Raw genomic sequence first — 16,719 nt, 5'->3', positions numbered from 1 at the left:
TAGTAATTGCAACGGTCCTTATATCCTACCGTTTCACTCTCCATCACTCAGCAGCGCGTTCAGTCTGGACACTGGGCAGGCATTCAAGCTTCAAAATTCAACATGGATCCTCTCACTTTCCATCAGTCAGCAGGGCGCTTTTTGTGGAAGCTGGGCAGGTCTTGGGTGCCAATGTAGGACCGCTTGCTCTCAATCCAGATGTGGGCCTCCGGCTGCAGGACATCTGGCGTGTCCAGGCTGGCGATGGTCACGTCCAAAACAGGACTGCCCACTGTTTGAAACACCAGCTGCGTCCCACACCGGCCGCAGAACCTCCTCACCCCCTCTGCTGTCGAGTGGTAGATTTTTGGCTCCCCCTGAATGACCCTGAAGTCCTCCTGATTAGGCACGGTCACTGAATTATTCAGCACTTCGGAATAGAGAGAGTGAGCTTTCATGGGACATGTTCTGCATGCAGTGTTTGTATCTGGCTTGCCAAAGTGCAGCACGCAGATCGACCCAGGTTCGGGGTGTAAGCTAGACCACTTAATGCCTGGCAGGTGCATACAATTGCAGACAGGACGAAGAGTGGCACTATTATTATTTGACTGAGCCTCGGCAGAACACTTGCATATTGAGCTTTTGGCTCTTTATCTGTGGTACCTCATTGAATGTCGCCCAAGCTACCAGGGGTGCTCCTGTAGAGCGCTGGCAGATGCGGCAATGGCACAAACAAGGCGACTCCTCAGTGGACGGGTTGCCATCGATTGAATAGCGCACATCGCCGCAGAGGCAGCCCCCGTCGAGGTGCATTGCCCTGTGGCCAACGTCAGCACTGCTTTGTTGGTCATTGGCCCAAAGAATACTGGAGGTTTTAAAGATGATCAAAGGCTCTAAATCAAAGTCTCGAGGATTAAACAGCCAGATTAATCAAACAAGGAAATTACGCACCAAACCTAGTTTTGCACTGCCGTCTGTGTGCTTCTGGCTGACGACCGAGCGTTGTAATGCAGACTAGCACACTACCTCAAGCGATCCGTTTACAACCTTAGAATGTAAACTTACGCAATCAGAAAGCAAGGTCAAGAAATGACACAGGCGCCTGATCTGGGTCAACTTGGGGACTCCTTCGCTAGCTATGGGGAACCTAAAGCGGCCAGCTGCCACGATGGACGGGGGCCAATGAGCGGCTGAGGCATCTCCACGGTGGCTCCATCTTGAACTTGGTTCGCAACAGATGCAAGCTGAAGGTCCGTGAAGACCATTACACTGTTCTGAAGGATCCTCTTGCAGTCGAAATCGATCAGAATCTGCAGAACTACTTAGCTGAAACGTTCTACGACAACACTTCAGACAGCTTTGCAATATGGAGTTCGGTCGCGTGCTCACAGCTAACCGCTCGGTGTTCCCCGGCACAGCCAGCACACTACAATCCACACGCCGATCGAAATGCTCCGCAAAGGCGCAGCGGCATCTCATTCCCCTCCGTGCACAGGTAAAGATCCTGTCTTGACGTTCCTGTTGTGACTACAAGTCCCTGCTGCCATCAAATAGCGGTGAACACTGCGAAGGTATTTGTACGTCATTTGTTCGTCCTTGATGGTGCAAGGAACGTAATCCTTCCATTAAATGCACTGTGAAGCCATGCAATGCCTTATGGGGTGCTCTGGGTCGACCCTTGGCTGCTTGATGCGAACAGGCAACAGAGGAGGCGAAATTGGAGTTGACCGACAAGGAAAAGGTCGACAAGCTCCTAGCAGAGCGCCAGCAACAGACAGCGAAGATGGTCGAGCAGCGGGACACTGCCTCACAGGCAGAGCTTGTGACTGAGAACCTACAGGCCAGCAGTGCCGCAGCGAAGTTCGAGGTGTTCGGACAGACGCAGGAGGCCATCAACGGTGAGCCCACCGTTTTCTCCTGGATTTGTCCTCATTTGCACCGTTTTTTCTCTTAAGTGCTCACTGAATTGGCATGGGGGCTTTGGGAAGAGTGTATTGCGTGATCGTGCAGAGGATGGCCCCATCTGAGGCAGCCCATCTTTGTGTTGCAGGAAGAGCCGCCATGCTGGGCTTTGTGGCAGCAGTTGTGGCTGAGTTGCAGACTGGTCAGAGCGTGTGGAGCCAGCTGGCTGGCAAGTATGTAGAGGGAGACCTCAAAGAGCACGCCCTGGGCCTGTCATCTCTAGGCTTTGGTGCCATTGTGGCTCTGCTCACCTACGCCAGCATAGCACCCCAGTTCCAAGCAGGCACGCTGCAAGTCCCACCCTGATTGTAGTCGCTGGCTCAGACAATTTGCAACTGCTCCTTATTGCAGTTTATGCATCATAAGCTAGCATAGGCTATATTGACATCTAGTGCCCCCTGTGCCTGGTGAAATGCACTAGTTGATATGTACAGTACTCTGGATCCGAGGAATCCTGGATCCTAGGAGAGCATGCAGTGCTGTTGTGGCAGCACAGAAAGATGATCGCTGTGCGGAAATTGATCACAATGTAGTTTGCAAGCACCCGCACCTGCTTATTATTGGGGTCCTTGACTGATCGGTGATTTCATGCCACTGCAGGGGAGAAGCCCGACTCGAGGTCATTTGGGCCCTTCACCCCCTTCCTGGAAGCCTGGACTGGACGTGTTGCCATGCTGGGCTTCTCTGGTCTGCTGCTGGTGGAGCTCATTAAGGGCAACAACCCTGTCTTCTGAATGCTGTGAGCAGTTTCTGAGAGTTGGTCTGATTTATAGAAATGCACATTGTATAGTTCGCTGCGCTTCCCAATGCATGCTTTATTGTTGGTGTTCCCACACTGGGTTACAGAGGCTTGGATGTTGTTTTGGAATTATACTTTGCTGACAGCATATGCATGCATGAAGGGAGAATTGCTTGCAATATAAAGAAGGACAATTTCGCACCGGTATCACAATACTGATATTGTTTCCTGAGCAGAGAACAGCTGTGTACAGTATATACTTCTAAAGTGCAATTCCATGAGTTGGTGCTTTGAAAATTGCACATCTGTATGGATTCCAAATTGTAAGCCATTGCCAAGATTCTTTGGAAAACAGCAAATGCTGCAACTCTTCTGGCTGGCTGTTGCCTGAACTCTCAATCCTATCACAATGCATTCGTTCTTCTGCGCAACGCTCGAGTGTTTCCTGTCACAGTGTCTCTTAATCTTAGGCTGCGTGTGAGCCTCCTCTTGCTCCTTTCGTCCATTGCACTTCCGTTCGCACCCTTCACACTCCTCTTGTCTGCATGCAATGCACCACACTAATCTTGATTCAAGTAGAAGTTCGCTTCCAATGTATTGTATGAGCCAGCTGCCAAGATATCTCAATATATCCAGATCCACCATCTCATGGACAAGCCTTTTTAGGCTGCATAGGCTGTGCGTGATGCAGCATTCAAGATAGCTAATAGATGTCAGCTGGATGTGTACATAGAGCAGAAGCGCACCATTTGGCATTCTTGGTCTTGCAGGCTTTGGATCTTTGAGGCTCCCAGTGTTCAGCCATCTGAGGTAGCGCAGCAGAGTTGCATCTTCCACCCCTTTACTCGCTTTCACCCCCCGGCAGAAGATGCGCCAGCTGTCCGATGTGAACTTACCACAGCCATAGAACTCCACTGGATCCTCCCATTCCTACATGCACAGATTTTGACTTGAAATATTCCCATTTTGATAATGCAGATGCCACAGCGGGCTATTCAATATTTCACGTGATCGAAGGCACGTTGACTTGTAAAGCCACCCCTGTTCTACAGGGAACTCCATCAAGCTGACAGCAACGACTATTCAATGCACTTTTTGGGCAGCTGGCTAAAGAAAGGCATTCTGGGAACGAGACGAACAGTATATTAATCGAACCTTCTCGAAGAAGGCCTGAGACATCTGTTTGACGGCCTTGATCCGTGTCTCCTGAAGACCCAATGGGTCTATGAAGCTTTCAAGCTCCTCATCTGGAGCCTCCAAGACCTTTGATGGCGTCCCATAAGTCCCCAAGAAGGCCTTTATCGTCATCTTGATTACCTGGCTCCCACTCGTTCGACTGCTCACACACAAACAGCTGGCCATCAGTTGAGCAGAAACGGATCCAGGAACCTCATTGAAAGCCTTGCATCTGAGAGATTAGTTCGAGATTAGAACAATCAGCTGCACACTTGAAAATAATAAAGGAATATATAAAAACTAGACAGCAGTGATAATCGAAGCACCTGCACAGCAGGCAGCAGACCAGATGTTGCCAAGGATCATGATATTGCTCTTGGATGAGGTTCAGAGGGGAGATCCTGCACACGACACGCCATGCAGTCAGTCAGCTACATTGCTTCTAGCCAGTTTAGGGCTATCTGACTCTGGTACATGAGGGTGCCATCAGTATCACAGCACATGCAAACCTTGCATCGTATGCTGTGCATAGGCATGCAAAGATTCTGAGCAATCAGATATCAACAGGGCCGAAATTTTCATGTCATATTTCAAGCAGGTGACTGCGCCAGTGGCGGCCAGCAGAAAGGGCGTACGGGTGGCTTCTGATACAAAGTCTGTGCTTGCAGTGATCAATCCACCCTCCCTGACTATTCTCCACAGATTTCTGACCAAGATCAACAGCCTTTTGGCCCCACTTGGCAACTGCCAGCTGCTTCCACAACATATCTTCCTGCATATTGGTGACGACTTTGAGGAAGGCACAGGATCTGGTCAAAGCTGTCCTGCCACATAACCCAGTCCTGCAGGCTCTCTCTTCAGTGTCATGAATTTCCTTCAAAGCGAACTTGTTCCACATTACTGCAGCCTGTGTCTGAACCTCTGCCTCAAACGGAAAAATGTACACTGGGATTTCCACGCAAGAGGAACATGGGCAGACCTTGATCAACAACTTCATGGCCGTGCAAGTAGCAGCCATTCCAAGAAGGCTGACAACATCGAGCTTCGTAAAAATCAGAAGACACGTCTCCCGCGGTAAGCTCAAAAGGTCTGGAGCTGGCGCCATCGAATCAATCAGATCAGATCTTGCCCTCTCATGAGATGGAAATTACATCTCTGAAGTTTGATCTGAGTATTACTACCCACTTAGGACGTTCGAAATTGAAACTTTGAATGAAAATATGCACCTATTGTCTTGCCCTAAATTTCCCTTTGATGCTCTCTAGCTAGACCCTTCAGGTTGTCGAGATATATAAATGCCTCTTGCCTTGAAATCTCCAAGACGTGGTGGCATTACATGATCAGTCAGTGCTTCACCTGATGTCTGCGCAAATTTGCCAACGATCCTCTTTTCTTCAGGGGACACACAGCCTACTCTGCTCCAGATTACCTCGTGTAGCAGCGCTCTCTGCGGAAAAATTGCCAGGTCTCAGATCAGTACGTGCCCTAAGCGTGATGTCAGCGTCGTCTTTCAAGTATGTGGTTCTTGGGGGTGGTAACTCTAGCGGGTAAGATGACGGAATTGATCCTGCTCTCATCTGCATTGCCCTACGCCAATATTTGTGGATAGCAGGGTGTGGATGTCCATTTGAGCACTGCGTGGAAGCTGTAGTTTCCTCAAAGAAGGCTTAGAGAATGCGTTGTTTAACAGTTGGAATTTGATTACGTATGAATGTTGTATCAATATATCGTACTTTGGCAGGTATGCTGCTCGCGAGTTTGTCCAGCGCGGAATAGGCAAGGGAGAGCTTGCAATCATCACTGAGGAGCCGGTGTGCTGCGCATGCTTAATGAGAACGTCAAGTCCCATTTTATACATCACTCATCTGATTATACCAGTTTATGCATAAGTCAATCTCTGTGATGAGAAGGAGACAAGCAATCCTGAAAGTGAATGTTGCCTGCAGTACGTGGCATACGAGAGGCCGGCGCTGAGCAAGGCTTACCTCTTCCCGGAAGGTGAGCATGATTCCTGTGATGAGAAGCGCTGTCCTGAAAATCCTAAAAGATCGTACGATTGCATCCAAGGGCGAGTTTCCTGAATTCCTCCTTCTGCAGGTGCTGCACGCTTGCCTGGATTCCATGCAACAGTCGGGGGCGGTGGTGAGAAGCAGACCCCGGAGTGGTATGCGGAGAAGGGTAAGCACTCTGTGCATCTTTGCCAAGCTTTTAGGACCACCGTGCATGCATGCATGCATGTATGCATCTTGTGCAGTACCATCATCGCTCGCTTGGTCAACTGCCATTCTACTCTTACAGTATGCAGGAAGCAGTTGTTGCTGATGTAGTTGGGCATGGGTGCAGGCATTGACTACAAGACAAACACATCGATCACTGCAGTTGATGTATCAGCCAAGACCCTAACAGCAGCCTCCGGTGACTCCATCTCATATGAGAAGCTCATTGTTGCCACTGGCGCTCGCGTGAGTCACCTCTGCCTCCAAAACAAAACCTAACCCACGTCAGCACAATTAGTCCTTCTTCCTGGTAGGTACAGATTGGCCACAAAGGAGGAGAAAGGAGGCAGCAAGACTGCCAGAAATCGAAAATGAGGCCATGTGTGTGGTGTGCAGCCAATCTATCTGACTGACTTTGGGACAAAGGGTGCGGATTTGAAGAACATCTTCTACTTGAGGAATGTGGTTGATGCTGACAAGATCGTGGCCGCCATCGCTGACGCCAAGACCAAGAGCAACAAGGTGAGGATGTCCATTAATCCTCCCAAGTATATCTAGCATCTCACATTTGCACATCATTACTGCAATGCCCCTTTTAGGATTGCAGGCAGAATGCCGTTCTCCACTCCCTGTCTTGCGAACATGTGGCAGCTATTGTTGTGGAAGTGCTCCAGGAAAGGAGGGAGTGCTCTTGACCAGGCTGCTGTGCATAAGATCTGCATTCTGCAGTGTCAACTCCCTATAGGGGTCTGCTCCCTACAGGGGCCTGGTCCGCACAGGGAGATAGATAGGAAGCAGCTGCATCACCAAAACACATGGACACCAGTGAAAAGAGCAAGTGTGTTGGGGGCAGGCAACCATTGTTGGTGGCGGCTACATCGGGATGGAGACAGCGGCGTGCTTGTCCAAGAACGGGCTGGAGGTGACTTTGGTGTTCCCTGAGAAGCACCTGATGGAGCGGTTGTTCACTCCTGAGATGGCAGCATTCTACGAGAAGGTTTACACCGACAAGGGCATCAAGCTCTTGCCGGGCTCCCTCGCGGCCTCCTTCGAGGGCAAGGACGGCCATGTGAGCACCCTCAAACTCCCTTTGCCTTTCTTTGTCTTGGATATCATCTATGATGCTCTGTGGTCAGGTGCCGATTTAGTCGGGTAGTGCAGTATGAAAGCATATGCAAGAGCTGCAGCTCTCAGGAGGACTTATCGTTGAAAAATCATGCAAGGAAAGGCGGCTGTATATGGCATGCATACCTTTCTATGAAATGCACTGACCTTTGTTTGGCGTCTGGGTGGAAGAAAACGAGAATTGGTCTCTGCCGGAAGTTGCCATATGAGCCATATGATGATGGTGTACCACTATGAAATTCACTGGAAAGTATGCCGGATTAAAAGCCTCCAGCTTTCAAGAGCAAATCACACAAGTGGAGGCAGCTGTGTATGCTGATGTGGCCATGTACCGTGCAGGTGACGACGACGGTGCTGAAAAACGGGGACAAGATTGAGAGCGACATAGTGCTGGTGGGCGTGGGCGCGCGGCCCAACGTGGAGATGTTCAAGGGGCAGCTGGATCTTCTAGAGGACCGCCCAGGCGGCATCAAGGTGAGGGTTGCTCATGAGTGCTGCAGAACATACCCATGCAACCCGGAGGGGAGATGCGTTGGTTTGAAGATTGACAGAGCACTGGAGGGCGTGCATTGCAATGTGTGCACTGTGTGCAGGGCGAATTGCCTTTCACTGCAATCCTAGCGAGCAGCTAGGAATCTCTCAGTAAAGCCGTCAAAGAACTCCTTGAGCTTCTTGTCTAGATCAGAGAGTAAAGGTGCAGCAAGAGGGTTCTTATCTTAATTGCCTCGTGGGCTTCCTGCCTCGATTGCACATGTGTTCGTGCATGACTTGCATCTTGTAATCTTGAGATCGACTGCCGAGAAATTGAAAGATGCTTGTGAAGCATTTGAACATGTGGTTTCAAGCCATGAGGAGAGCCACTTGATGATGCTACCTTGCAAGAGGGCACCGGCTGATATTTTCAGGGGTGTCTGTTTTTTTTTGCCTCGCTAAAAGTGAGCTATTTTTCTGGTCAAGCGTCTGGTGTCTAAGTAATTTCGATTTTAAAGAGTGTTGTTTAGCGGTTGAAAAGACAACGCCCCTGCGCAGGTGGACGGCAACCTGCGCACCAGCAACCCGGATGTGTATGCTGTGGGTGACATAGCTGCATTTCCCCTGAAGAAGTATGGCATCACCACCCGCCAGGTACGGCCTCTACTTCAAGAGTTCTTTTCTTATTCCCTTCATCTGGCTGAGCCTTCCCGGCTCATTTCTGGATCCATCCTGGATCTTTGAGCCATCTTGGATTTTTTTTTCGACATAGGTGAGAAAAGATTTCATTTAACCCCAAGGGATTGCTTGAGTTGTGCCCATATTTTTGACGCCCTGCATATTGCAATAGAATTCAAATGAAATGCAATTGAGACCGCATAAGTCAAGCACTCCCTCGGAACTCAGGTGAACTGATACCACATACAAGGCGTACATAATGTAAACACAGAGACGGTTTCTTGGATTGCCGCAGGAGCACGTTGCAAACTGCAGAGCGAGCGCAACGCACGCAGTGGCGTCCATCATGGACACTTCCACTGGCGACTATGATTACCTGCCCTACTTTTACTCCAGAATCTTTGATTTGTCCTGGCAGGTAAACCACTAAGGCTTGCCGCGTCTTCCTTCCGCGCAGCTCAGTCCAATCATTGCTCTGTTGGCCCGCAAAGTTGAGCCCCTGTATTGCTGTTGCGGCAAACTGCAAGTAGTGGGGTGTACAATCTAGCAAATTGTGTCCTTTTATGTGCAGCCAGACCTGCCACAGCAATGACGTGCAGCGAAGAAGGTCTTTACAAAGGTTTCAGAGGAGCATCGTGCATGTGTCTGAGTGAATGCATGTGGCGCAGTTGTACGGAATCAATGAGAACACAACTGCCACACTGTTCGGCGACACCAGCAGCGGCAAGTTCGGCACCTACTTTGTCAGGGACGGCAAGGTGCGCCCCTGCATGCAGCGGCAAACAAAAGTCTTAGCTCAGCAAGACCATAGAAATTTTGCAGGAAGCAGTCCATGATTGCTCAGCTACAAGTGGTTTCAGCTCAATCAATGCCAGTGTGCGTTCCCCTTTGCTTGCCCTGTTGATGCATGCTGCAGAAATGCCAGTCACATCGTTCATGTAAGATGGGGAGCATTTACCCTTTGTGCTGTGAGCAAGGGAAGTCGCAAGATAAGATATAGAAATTTTTTGTTATACTAGTCCCATCCTGGCAAACTCTCATTCTGATCCTTCCTGGACTGATATCATGCCATGCACTGCGCAGGTGATGGGGGCATTCCTGGAGGGTGGATCCCCTGAGGAGCAGGAGCTGATGAAGAAGGTGGCCATTGAGCAGCCGGCAGCACCCGAGGACCTGGCAGCTCAGGGCATCGCCTTTGCTTCGAAGCTCTGAGCGCCTCAAATATTCTAAGCGCCGCCTATGAAGATATGAAGTGCTCAGCCTTGGTCTGTGGAGAGCAGAATGCACGAGGAAGCGTGGGCTGTGTCACTGTGTCGAGCAATGTGATTGCCTGTGAAGTTCTGGTCAGTGTGGTTCAAACAGAATTCTAGCTGGTCTGGACAGTTTCAGGACCTGCCTGCATTACCGACAGTAAAGTTCAGGAGGAGCAAGCCTGCTGTCTGTTTGTCCAAGGAGAGCGGCTCCTCTGGGGGCTGTGAACAATTCTTTAGTACTTTCATTCATGGCATACAGTCTGCACAGATGCATCGCCGTCTCAGTGTTGCTGCGGGGCAGCTTGTATGCATACGCTGCGGTTTGCAGCTCGCTGTGTATGTGTACATCTTGTATCTAAACATAGAAGTGGTTGGTGCCCTTGTACGTATGTATTGCAACCAGAGCAGCGCTGCTATCAGCATGAAAACACCTCAAGAGGGTGCTTATCCAGGCCATCGCATCGCAGTAAGAGTGATGTCTGATCAGCATGATGACAGAGCATCTCCCATTTTGCTTTTGCACTACCGCCAGATTGCTGTCCAGCAATAAGCTGCACTGCAGCACATTCCTCAACACTCTCATGCCACCACTGTTGTACCCTCAGAAAGAACAGAGCTCTCGAGAGACATCAGTGGCATGCTTCTTTGCCTCTGCGTAGTGAGTGAGCCTCAGTCCTTGATGAAAACAATGGAGGCCCTTTCTAGCTGGGCCGCGCTGGGTCGCTGGATTGACACCCTTCCTAGAGCATTCAGGTAGCTGCTCTGCCCAAGGCCCCCTACTGCAGGGTTGAAGTCTCCCTCGCTCCCCCGCTGTTCGATAGGCCTGCAGTGCAGCAGGAAAGCTACGTTTAAAAGCAAACTCCATCTCGTTTGCGCTGCAGAGTCTGTAGAAATATGATGATGCCTGCTTTATGTTCTGCAGCTCCTCTGCTGCAAGGAGGCGATGGGCACTCGGCAAGCACCAGCTTGTCAGACCAGGTGGCAGCAAGCTGTGGGATCGGCAATCCTAGCCTTCTGGTCAGGTCATTTGAAGTTAAAATAGTCACGTCATCTTTCACTGCCAACGATCTTTCGCTAAATACCTCAGGTACGACCTGGTGGCACTCGGTGGCGGCAACTTCGGCCAGCTTCAAGGAGCTGCGTTCAGGCCTTTTCGGAGGTGGAAGGGTGTGAAAAGTTTGCTTACCTGCCACGAAAGCAGAAGCATTTGTGTATCGCTGACATAAATCCACCCATCTTGGTCCAGAACACGTCTCCTGCAGCTGCAGCGGGGCGTCGAAAAGTTAGTCTCCCAGTGACGGCACGCAGGTCGACATTGCTTCATTCACAGAACCAGAATAATCATTGGTATGTTCTGAAGAACGTACGCTTTTACATACCAACGTAGTCGCAGATAAGCAAAGTGCAAAACTGCAATAGCTTACCTTCGTATCAGCAGTTCGAAGGAGTCCAGATGTATCAGCGTATGGAAGCTCAGACAACAATGTGGCTTGATGAGCTTTATCGGACAATTTTAGCCTCGAATATCACGATCGAAGTTCTCCAGGATATCGGAGAAGCTGATACACGTGGATCCTGTAAGTTGCTGACTCACGCGTTGAAGATTTGACCACATAGCGCTGCTGCTGTGCAAGACAGGCCAGGCAGCGGTCCAATGCATACCCTGTACCATTTGATGCCCATGTCGGTCCGGCTGCTGCGCAACATGTCAGGCCAGCATAATGAGAATGCATGTTCTGTAAGCAACCTCGAAGGAACCTGAGGGATAATTGAAATTTCGAGAGTTTCATTCGCATGCTTTTCGTTTTGTTTATATGTTCTGGCTGCTGCATGATCTGCTTATTAAGCTTCTCTGTTTCCTGGCTTTCCTTTGCAGTTCACACGTGAAGTAGAGACGAAAAGCAAGTGTTGATGGATGATAAACTGGGGGCTCTGATCTCATGCATGTGCCCCAGCCTAGGCAAAGTATTGCTTGGTGGGATTGATTACATGCAAGGAATGCCGGTGATGCCCTTCTCGAAATCTTCATTGGGCCTAGGCCTGGTCATCATGTTGTGCTAGATCTAGAGGCGCCAAGCATGCCAGTAGAGAACATATGTATGTGAGGCAATTTGTGGCTTAGACAATGCCATGGCCAGTTTGCCGTCAGTCTGACAATTCGATGTGCACCAACAGGTCAGTCAGACTTAAGCTGAAGCCTCTGAGAGCCTGCCAATCGCGCCATGCTATCAATATCTTAATGGCATTATATTTGACGTGTGAACACAACCTGGTCCCTTCTGTTCCTCAACACCACTGGCCGAATACCGCGGGTATAAATGCAAAGAATTTCGCATAGCTATGATCCACACAGATCATCACTGCAAGGCAATGTTCATAACCACACAAATGCAGTCAAAAGCCGCCCGGCTTGCTATCTTGCACACCACGCCCCTGCTCTATACAACCGCACGCCACATTGTTATTCTTGATTGTTCACTCTTGTGCTATTGTAGGGATCCCTCCATACATTGGATCACGCCACAACATGCAGACCCATGAGATGTTTATGATATGCAGATGGGCAGAGACAGACTGTCTACGAGACCAATGAGCCTCAGGGGGCTCCAAGAGGTCTCTTAAATGTACTAATAATAAAGTATCTTTCAATATTACATCAAGATCGCAGCGGCTCTAGGAGGAGCACTTCTTGGCGGGAGGCGAGGCCGACGTCGGCCAGGGTGGCGTCAGGTGCCGGCAGGTGCGGGCCGATGACTCGCCGCGGAAATTGCGCCACCAGCCGGTAGCTTCCCGGCCCCTCCCCTGCACCTTCCTGCAGCCCCACCAATAAAAATCATTCTATAAACGAGATCTTCACACCAGCAAGAGAATTGCAGCAAACCTCGCCCCACATCAGGCAGATCTGCAGCTGCAGCAGAGGCTAGGAACACTGCCTGCAGAACTCATTGATGTATAACAGCATGATAGCACCAGGTTGGATATTCCAAGTCCAATTGTGCCCAGAAGGGCCCCTTAACACGCCTATCTCAGGCCCCCCTCTGCAGGCAGTCCCATGCACATCATGTTGCAGGCCACAGATGCAAGAGTCCCTATCAAGCAGGAGAGGTCGCCTCAGCAGCATAGACTTGAGAATCAGGGAGTCTCACCTGCGCATCGACGAAGTCAAAGAGGTGCAGGAGAGGGTCGCTGGCGCGGAAACGCCTCGAGAAGCGTGCGCCGTTGGGCAGGCGGATCAGGCACGATGTCACCGCCTCGTCCGCTGGCGGCTCCGGCGGCAGAGCCGCCGCCTTTTCCTGCACAGCCGGCAAGCCCAGTCATTGCAAGACTCAATCCCCAGGGGCGCCCATGACTGCGATTTGTTCGAGCTATCACCAGCGCTTTGCTGCAGCACGTTCCACCGGCGACGCATGTAATCGTCCACTCTGAGACCTGCCCGCCTCATCTCTCTACAGTATAAAGTCCTTCCCCCAACCCCTTCCCCCGACGCCCCCTTTACACTCCCCTTCCCACAAATTGACGGGGCGCATGCAAGGGGAGTATAAGCTCTAGGCTCCCTTTGGTGCGTGCTCGCAGCATGTCCTGCTGGCAGCACGGCAATTGTCGCGGCCAGTATTTCTGGCATTCTGCAACTGTCTCTGTGCAGTCTGTGGGTCTCCATGTGCGCATGCTCAGATAATGCCAGGAGAGGAGTCAGTGTTCACCCTGTCAGCATCTGTTGAACACCAATGGCCGTCAGCCCAGGGAAGAAGGGCAGCGATGCATACCTGCCGTAAGCGCTCTAGGTCCACAGCTGCCTGTGACAAAGCTGCCTGCTCCGCCTTCTCGCGCTCTTCCGCCTCGGCTGCCTGCCTCAGAGCTTCCTGCGCACAGAGCCCCAAAAAAGTCATGCATCAACAGCGCTCAAACAACTTGGCACAGAGTCTCATGTGTTGCTGAATAGGGAAAGAGTACTGGGTTTTAAGGTGCTCTTCAGCCTCCTTTGAGAGCATGCAGAGCAGCACTGACCTGCCAAAACTCTTGCCGTTCCAGAGCGCAACAGGCTGGAAGACAGTTCTTTCGTGCCCATGCTGAGCATAGAACCAAGAGAGATTTTTGCAGTCCGGCAAAGACGCTTGCCGGGCTACTGCCTAGAACAGAAGCTTGGCCGATTTCCCTGGGTGAGTCGCAGACAGATTGCATGTCATCATGGTTCCAAGTGCGCACCTGCGCCATTGCAGCAAGCTCCTGCTCGCGCCGGCGGTCGGCCTCGGCCCTGGCCGCCTCTTCCTGCGCCAGCCGCTGCTCTGTCTCCAGGCTCGGCTCCACCTCCGCCTCCATCTCAGTGTCTGCGCATGCAAGACCAAGTGTTATCGTTGTATTCAGCACAAATCGCACAAGCCGCCATTTACAGCATGGTGATATCTGCACCACACGAATCAACAGTGGTGCCCAGCCAGAGTTTCTATTGCCAAATACCCTCATGCCAGAATGCAAGGGGATTGATGCCGGGGACGGCTCTGCAAAAGACACTCGCTTAGATGAGGGTTCAAAGGATACCTTTGCACGACAATGTGAAATATTCTCACTTGTGAAGGAAATCTACCAAATGTGACAAAGGGACAAGAACATGTAGGGCAGCCGCTGCATGCAGACACCGTGCATGTGTACTCCTGAGGCATTGCTCTGGGAACTTATACAGTTGCGAACAAAGGAGGGGTAAAAAAGGGCCTTGCTATTGGTCTGAACTTTCCTTCCCGACATTTTTAATGGTCGCTCGCACGCAGAAAACTAGACTACGTTCGCATGCAAAAGACTACGTCGTTAGCCCAAGGCGCACCAATGACAGAAACGGCGCGGCCGGGGCGCAGCTTCTGCACGGTGAGGTCAAACGCGGTGCCGGCAAAGGGAACGCTGATCCAGTCACCCTCGCTCAACGTGCTGTGCCGCTCCAGGGCCGCCTCCAGCACCGCCCTCACATCTCCACCCACCTCCCTCTGAAAATCTGCACTCCACGGCTGGAACCGCACATACTCCCCTGCGCTCCCGACAGCACAAAATTCTCGTTCGTGATTCAATCTGAATCCCACTGCACCCGCAAGGTCCCAAACTGGCCTGTGATAAGACACCGCATTGCGTAACATGCAAGGCAGGAATGTGGACAGGGCCCTGGCACATTTTGCACTGCCATGCTCATTTGGACCTTTTCTATGCATCTGCGCTTACGGAGCGCCACCCATGCACGCAATGCTTTACAGGATGACTGCCGCGAGAGCTGAGCGCGGTCGGAATCTGCATCTTTGGCGGAGCAGCATGCCAGTGTCTTGTGTGTGCTCATTCCGGCAACTCCACACGGAGAGTCTCAGGGAGGAAGACATGATAAACGGAGTTGACCACACCTTTGGGCAGCCGTCGGTAGAGGACGTCCACGGTGGCGCCCTCCGGGGAGACTGAAGCGCCGTCTCCAAAGGCGTTCCTTGCCACTTGAGGTGGCATCCCAATAGTTCCCTCCGCAGCCGTGAACGCCAGGACGCCTGCGCGCACACTAATCAATGCCAATTCTAGGTGTCTCTAATGATTACAAGATATAAATTGAGCAGAGCTATAGGCTGGGTTGCCTGGACAAGGCTTGTGAGCCCAGTGGTACATGCAGAAGCAGAATCGCACGCTCGGTGGAGGTGAGTCACTATCTGTGTATTTTCCATCTGAACTGCCTGTTCTCTATTGCCAGAACACAGTCCAACGTCTTTGCGGGGATCACTTTGAACCCACGATCATTTGTTTCTGAAGGGGAGCTATTGCCTTGCTGCCCCTGAAATGTCGGGCAGAGCTCATGCACTGTTGCCAACCGCAGCAGTCGTCCACAGTGAGAGGTGCAAGCTGCTGTCGATTCATGGCATATGTATGCAGACACATGCATGACACATAATGGCCTCTTGGGCTGCAATTCAAGCATGAGTCGGCAGAGCGACGCGCCTGCATGTGTGGTGTTTCCAGAGGAGGATGCAATCTCAAACAGCTGCGCGCCGTTCTTGGGAGCGTCCTGCCGCATCAAGTCATCCCCTACTGAAGCCGGCAGCAGCACCTGTACGATGCATTCCTCTACACTCAGTCTACACTCAGCCTGTGCCGCCATGTGGCATAGGGCCCTTTCAACAGACATGTGAACAGCCTGCGTTGCCTGTAAAGGCACCGGTTCTCACGAGGGCGGTCGAGAATCGTGCGACTCGCCTTGTCTGCTCCACGCCTGATGCCCTTGTCAGATGCAGCGTCTACATCAATTGGGACTACTCTGAGCCTGGCACGCCACCAGACCCCGTTGTTGGCAGCCACTGCCTCTTCGTGCTGCAGACGCTCCTGCAAAAAATTTGCTTGTATCAGTCTACGGCTGGGCAGACACTGTGGGGTGCAATGAAGCATATATCCTTCTGCAGAATCGCACATCAACCAATTCTGCCACAAGGAGGTACAAGGTGCAAGTATGACGAGAGCTCACCGCCTCAGCAGCTGCTAGTTCTACAAGCCTGCGTTGCCTGAGCTCCTCCTCATGTGCCTCCCTCTGCTTGCGCAACCTTTCTTGGACAGCCTTTTCCCGTTCTGCCTTGCGTTGCAGAGCCTCAGAGCGTTGCTTCTGCTCACGCTGCAGCTTCTGAGCACTCCTGGCCAGCTCTCCCGAGAGCATCCTCGCCTTTTATCGCCTTTCAGGGATGGCCTTCAAGCTAAGAAGTAGCTTTGATCACCGCACCTTCACAGCGCGTACGGCTTTTCTATCAGCAAGTATGAAGTGGTTGATCACTTTGCAGGTGCTACAAGCAATATTACCACATCCTAGACAAGAAATTTCCCTTACGCAGAGGTGAGGGAATGGATGTGACGTAATATAGGGAGTCTCCTTATCGGTGCAATAATATTGCAGCTATCAGGCGTGTCACAAACACCTTAATTATGTTCTCGTCAATGCTTGTGACCTCATATACATCCATTCGAGCGAGAGGAAAGGAAGTTTCTAAGCTCTCTCTAACCCTATCAACAACCCTATCACAAACCCCTTGCTCCTCCCGAATAACTTGTCCTCGAACGGCGTTCTATGGCCGTTGCCTTCCTTTGCCTTTCGACTGGAATGCAGAACATTGGAAGCAATAAT

General features: G+C 51.2%; 5 protein-coding genes across 5 annotated transcripts; 2 read left to right on the top strand and 3 right to left on the bottom strand.

Moving 5' to 3' along the window:
• Positions 1-122: 122 nt before the first annotated feature.
• Positions 123-792, bottom strand: COCSUDRAFT_57614 (hypothetical protein; the record flags this gene model as incomplete). Its single annotated transcript, XM_005644951.1, has 2 exons — positions 123-377; positions 760-792. 2 exons carry the CDS (start codon positions 790-792, stop codon positions 123-125), a joined length of 288 nt encoding a protein of 95 aa, XP_005645008.1.
• Positions 793-1,762: 970 nt separating this feature from the next.
• Positions 1,763-2,675, top strand: COCSUDRAFT_18438 (hypothetical protein; the record flags this gene model as incomplete). The annotated part of the gene is made up of 3 exons (XM_005644950.1): positions 1,763-1,877; positions 2,030-2,235; positions 2,550-2,675. 3 exons carry the CDS (start codon positions 1,763-1,765, stop codon positions 2,673-2,675), a joined length of 447 nt encoding a protein of 148 aa, XP_005645007.1.
• A 667-nt stretch (positions 2,676-3,342) lies between these two features.
• On the bottom strand, positions 3,343-3,988 carry COCSUDRAFT_83540 (hypothetical protein; the record flags this gene model as incomplete). Its single annotated transcript, XM_005645109.1, has 3 exons — positions 3,343-3,356; positions 3,427-3,610; positions 3,836-3,988. 3 exons carry the CDS (start codon positions 3,986-3,988, stop codon positions 3,343-3,345), a joined length of 351 nt encoding a protein of 116 aa, XP_005645166.1.
• Positions 3,989-5,203: 1,215 nt separating this feature from the next.
• On the top strand, positions 5,204-11,104 carry COCSUDRAFT_33977 (monodehydroascorbate reductase). The gene is made up of 14 exons (XM_005644949.1): positions 5,204-5,403; positions 5,598-5,667; positions 5,803-5,854; positions 5,954-6,034; positions 6,200-6,318; positions 6,469-6,594; positions 6,926-7,141; positions 7,537-7,671; positions 8,227-8,322; positions 8,642-8,764; positions 9,015-9,104; positions 9,430-10,425; positions 10,789-10,861; positions 11,024-11,104. Exons 1-12 carry the CDS (start codon positions 5,351-5,353, stop codon positions 9,556-9,558), a joined length of 1,290 nt encoding a protein of 429 aa, XP_005645006.1. The 5' UTR covers positions 5,204-5,350; the 3' UTR covers positions 9,559-10,425; positions 10,789-10,861; positions 11,024-11,104.
• A 1,151-nt stretch (positions 11,105-12,255) lies between these two features.
• On the bottom strand, positions 12,256-16,257 carry COCSUDRAFT_43901 (hypothetical protein; the record flags this gene model as incomplete). The annotated part of the gene is made up of 8 exons (XM_005644948.1): positions 12,256-12,411; positions 12,746-12,892; positions 13,364-13,459; positions 13,803-13,924; positions 14,416-14,613; positions 14,975-15,109; positions 15,501-15,660; positions 16,072-16,257. The coding sequence occupies 8 exons, from the start codon at positions 16,255-16,257 to the stop codon at positions 12,256-12,258; spliced, it is 1,200 nt and encodes a 399-aa protein (XP_005645005.1).
• Positions 16,258-16,719: the final 462 nt, after the last annotated feature.

This window comes from Coccomyxa subellipsoidea (assembly GCF_000258705.1).
Source record: "Coccomyxa subellipsoidea C-169, whole genome shotgun sequence".
NCBI lineage: Eukaryota > Viridiplantae > Chlorophyta > Trebouxiophyceae > Coccomyxaceae > Coccomyxa > Coccomyxa subellipsoidea.
This window is presented reverse-complemented; position numbering and strand designations above follow the sequence as displayed.